At 43.8% G+C, this 4,786-nt stretch overlaps 1 protein-coding gene across 1 annotated transcript; it reads right to left on the bottom strand.

Moving 5' to 3' along the window:
- Positions 1 to 3,273: 3,273 nt before the first annotated feature.
- LOC133885589 (uncharacterized) lies at positions 3,274 to 4,217 on the bottom strand. Its single transcript, XM_062325318.1, has one exon. The coding sequence runs from the start codon at positions 4,069 to 4,071 to the stop codon at positions 3,532 to 3,534; it is 540 nt and encodes a 179-aa protein (XP_062181302.1). The 5' UTR covers positions 4,072 to 4,217; the 3' UTR covers positions 3,274 to 3,531.
- Between the last annotated feature and the right edge of the window lie 569 nt (positions 4,218 to 4,786).

Here is a 4,786-nt window from a genome sequence, read left to right as displayed (position 1 = left end):
GCGAAGATGCTAACCTACAGGGTATTTTTGAAAGAACATGCCTATATGAGTCTGACTGTTGGTCGCAATCTATGAGATTTGGGTGATCTCTAATTAACTCATGAAGAGACTATGGAGTAGGACTTATATGCTTCGCCTGTGGAGTAGCATACTGACAGCCAAGTATTAGTTATGACTTTAAGTGAAACTTATTTCACAAAACTTGCAATTCGAGGCATAGTCTGTTGTTCAAGTTGTGAATGAGTGTAGTTTGATGTTCTAGGTGGATGTTCAACTTAACAGTATTCACTGAAACATCGATATATCAAACTACAGTGGGAAACTGGCAATTTTCTATGGAACTTTGAGATATGGTGGAGGATTGTTAGAATTCTTAGGCCTGGTCCATGAAATAATTCATAATAAATCTCAAAGACCCATATTGTGGAGAGGTGATCTATGTTGAGACCCACCCTCTAATAGTACCATATTGCTAATGGAGGTAAATGTGGAGGGTTTCTCCCTATATATGCAAGGACCCCACCTCGTTAGGCACACAAATAATATAGACTGCTAATTGAGAATAACCCTAAAATTGGGAACACTCTCATTACGTGGGCCTATATAAGAGTTAGGGTTTTGTCTGTTTCTCTTTTCTTGGATGCATGATCAAGGAAGATAGTGATGATGGTGAAAGTAGGAGCTACAACAAAAGGGGATAAAGGGGTAAGATCATGCATCCAAGAAAAGTGGTAAGATATTGTGCAATTGTTGGTATTTATTATTTATGCCATTTACAATTGGCATTATTTATTTTCCACTTGCTTTGGTTGTGTTGTCATTAATTACCAAAAATAGGGAGATTGTAGGAAACATGATCCTATCATGGTATGTATGTGATTTTGGTGATTAATGACAGCATAGTCAATGAGACTAGCATGCTTATCAAGAATATATATTAGTAGGTCTCATAGATGCAATACATAAAGAAGCCACCACAGCCGAAACAAAGATCGCCTGAATTGGACAGGTCCTAAGAAGTTTGTTAGTGCAAGAAGGTCTGGCACATAAGAGGTGTGAACACTAGAGTATTTTTGTTTGGATGTTTTCAATACGTCGGATGATCTGGCGATATGAAGATGTGCACGTCAGAGCATTCCAGAGTTGAAGTTCAAGGAAGACACACATCGGATGGTCCGAAGCTTAATGTTGCGTGCGCTGTAGCATTTGTTGCAGAAAGGATTGTAACTGTTGAAAACCAAAGAACTACACGTCGGATGATCCGAAGACTGTAGCTATGCACGCTGAAGGCTTTGCCGGAGTATTTGTTGCAGAGAAGATGTCAAAATCCAGTTTGACGTGATTGAACACGCTGGATGATCCGACGATGAAGCAAGGCCACACCGTAGTATTTTGCACAGAGAGAAGTGACGCGGTTTGGCTCAAGTGTACACGTCAGATGGTCCGACGATGAAGCTGGTGAACACACCGAAACATCCGATGTTCACATTGGTTTTGAGTTGGGTTCCAACTGCTAGTTTTTTGAAGGTGTACACGCTGGATGTTCCAGTGAGTGCAATCTATTCACACCGGATCATCTGGCGTATACAATAAAGTTGAGTCGTTGGGGCAACAGCTGGTGCGTGGGGTAGAGGCTATAAATACCCTTCCACTCGATAATTTGAAAGTACTGGAGTCCAGAGAAAGCTCATATACAATAGTGAAGACATCCAAGCCACCAAAATACTAAAAGTGATCATATAAGGCAATTATCACATAGATTAGTGAGTGATTAGTGTTGTTAGATCTACAGAGAAGTGTTGCTACCTAAAGTGGGGATTAAGGAGTGATCATATATTGTACCAAGTGGTACACCGGCACCTTGTAGTCATGTGACTCGTCAGCACCTTAGGCCTTAGTGCCTCAAGTTTGTTAACCCTCCGACTTGATGTGAAGTGATGGCAAGAATTTTGTATAAGGACGCGGAGACCCTTGCCTTAGTGGCTCAAGCTCCGAAGTAAAAACGACAACAAATGATCAGAAGAGAGGTGTGATGTGAGCCTTGCCTTTGTGGTTTGTTGGCTCAAGAACCGTGGCTGGAAAAGTCTTGGCGACCGAGAGCATATTCTTGATATAGCTTTAACGTGGACTATAGGTGATATTCATACCATCGATACCACAGAAAAAATCTCTTGTTTTAAGTTGGCTCTTTTTACCTTATTTACGTTTTCACATTTACATATTTACAATTACCTTCTTATAGTAAGTTGAAAGCCTTTTAAATAGTAGAGTAGAAACATTAGATAGAAATTAATATAGATTTATCTTGTAAAATTTTTAGAACCAAATAATTTTAAGTGACCTAACATTCCTCTATATCTTAAGACGTCACCCATCTTGTACTGGCATAGCCTTCTTTTGTGCACCATTTGACAGATCACTAGTGAAATATGCTTCCTTCAACTTGGTGTGGTCAGGTTGGTGGATTTGCATCCCCTTTTGGGGTTTGCCTTCCATGTTGATGAATCTTAGTTCGACAGCTGCGGGTCGATCTTCTGGGCTTCCAATTTTCTTTCAAACCGAGTTGGAGGCACCGGATCTACCTTCCTTCTATTAATATAAACGAACTTGTTTTTTGCAAAAAGAATCCATAATCCTTTGACTAAATCCAACTTTTCTAATAACTCCACATTTATAATTGGGACCTAACAAATTAAGCGGTGCCTATTTTTTCTAAGTCAAATAATTCATATAATTTGTATTATTTTTCTGCCTTAAATTCCAACCAGTTCTTTATATATTTATTGATATAGCTGCAGCAAAATTGCGGACAAGACACTAAGAAAATCTATTTATCTAAAGGGACGTCTCTCTCAGGTTACTGAAGTTTTTTGGCTCTCATTCAACTGAAATTACAATGTTGTAAATGTGTAATTTTAGTAGAAGGTTAGTGTAATTTTGAACTAACACATGTGAATCGTTGGATGTTGATCTAATGGATGAAAGTGAATGACTGAGATCAATTTTGTTTCCAGTCACCCAAGGGCAAGTCACTCCCTTTAAACAAACAGTTACTTGAAACTACAAGATTGATATAGTCTGAAAATTATTATTGAAATTTACAAGACTGAAACAGTTTGTGCAGTTACCGATGGAGAGAGATCTTATATGAAAACAGAGGATTATACCCAGCGAACAATTCTCACGTCATCGAAGTAGGCTAATCCATGATGGGATGGGAGGCTCGTCAAAGCCAGAGTGTAATTCAATCCTAAGCAACTGGGGAAGCAAACATAACCAATAATAGTTGTCACTCTGATTTAATCGCGGCGCCTACGCAAAGTCACAATGCTCTTCAGATCTATACAATGATAGAAAGCATCTCACCTTAAACAATCAAAACGAAATTGCACATGCGAAAAAAAATTGCATAAATATCACGGCCAAATCGTCGTTCCGTTTGATCACCACCTCCGTTGCACCTCGATTAATCCACATGCATGCACGCAGGTCCAACTTAACTCGCCGCTGCACGTACCCAACGGCCGGATCCTACATCGCCGCCACGTCAAAGCCGTCCCCGTCGTCGCCGCGGCTTCGGCACCGGCACTCGGGGGACTCCTCGAAGCTGTCGGCCGGGAACGCCTGCGACAGCGGGCCGACGTAGAACATGAGATGGCCCGGGTCCTCCATGACGACGCGGTCGATGCCCCAGTTCAGCAGGAACATCCTCACCGAGACGCCACCGAGGTTCCGGATGCTGCCCCCCTCGACGTTGCCGGAGATCACCCGCCGGTACGTGAGGCGGTACCCGCCGGGGACCTCGAACTCGCAGTCCCCGTCAAAGTACACCTGGAACGCGCCGTCCGACGGCCGGTACTTGTACGCTGTCACGCCCACCGGCAGGATGCCCCTGGGGAAGCCGAACCCCTCCAGCATCTCGTACGCGCTCAGCTGGGCGGGGACGTCGTCGCGCGAGCTGCCATTGGCGGAGGCGGCGACGAGCGTCGAGAGGGGCGCGGAGTCGAAGGCCGAGACGGCGAGGAGGAACGAGAGGATGCACGGTAGGAGAAGGCCGCGCGCGGTGGCCATGGCGGTGGCCGTGCGTTCTTGGATGTCGCTGGCTTGTTACGGTTTATTGGAGGTGGTTGTTGACGGCGAGGATTATAAGGGATTCGGTTGGAGGAGTTGGGAAACTTGGGATTGGAATCGTAAGCGAGATGGATTTGGATCTAAGTTTGGTTCGGTAGAGATTGGGAGGAGCTGTCAATCAGGTGAATCATATCGGTTTGGTTTGGCGTGAGGGTATGATCTGCCTTAGACTGTACGTTGGACACGGACAGCTGCGTAGCTTGTGGCAGGAAACCTGGAGTTTTACGGTAAATTTAGATGGATCTCGATCTCTAAATCTTGACACGTTATCAGCACGAAACTCTGTCATAGACTAAGCTAGTGGAACGAATCTGCACTGCATTGACATCTTCGTCGAGTAGGCATGCCATGGGCTAGCCTATCGCAAATATTGAAAGGTATGATTGACTCGATACGTATGCTCGTTACTACTGTTTTCACGTCAAAATAGATATGAAATCGCATGAACAATAATGGATTCTAAGAAGCAGCAGCGAATCATATGAACAGTAATGAATCGCATGAAGAGTAGCATCGTATGCATAAACAGCACATCGTAGAGAACGACATTGCATCGTCAGCATGAACACAGCTGGTCGACCCTGCAGCCGCCACCACGCTGCCGATCGACAAACTAGTGGCCATACCTCTACACAAGAATACGGTGACTTGATGG

Source organism: Phragmites australis, chromosome 11 (genome assembly GCF_958298935.1).
Source record: "Phragmites australis chromosome 11, lpPhrAust1.1, whole genome shotgun sequence".
Taxonomy (NCBI): Eukaryota; Viridiplantae; Streptophyta; class Magnoliopsida; order Poales; family Poaceae; genus Phragmites; species Phragmites australis.
This window is presented reverse-complemented; position numbering and strand designations above follow the sequence as displayed.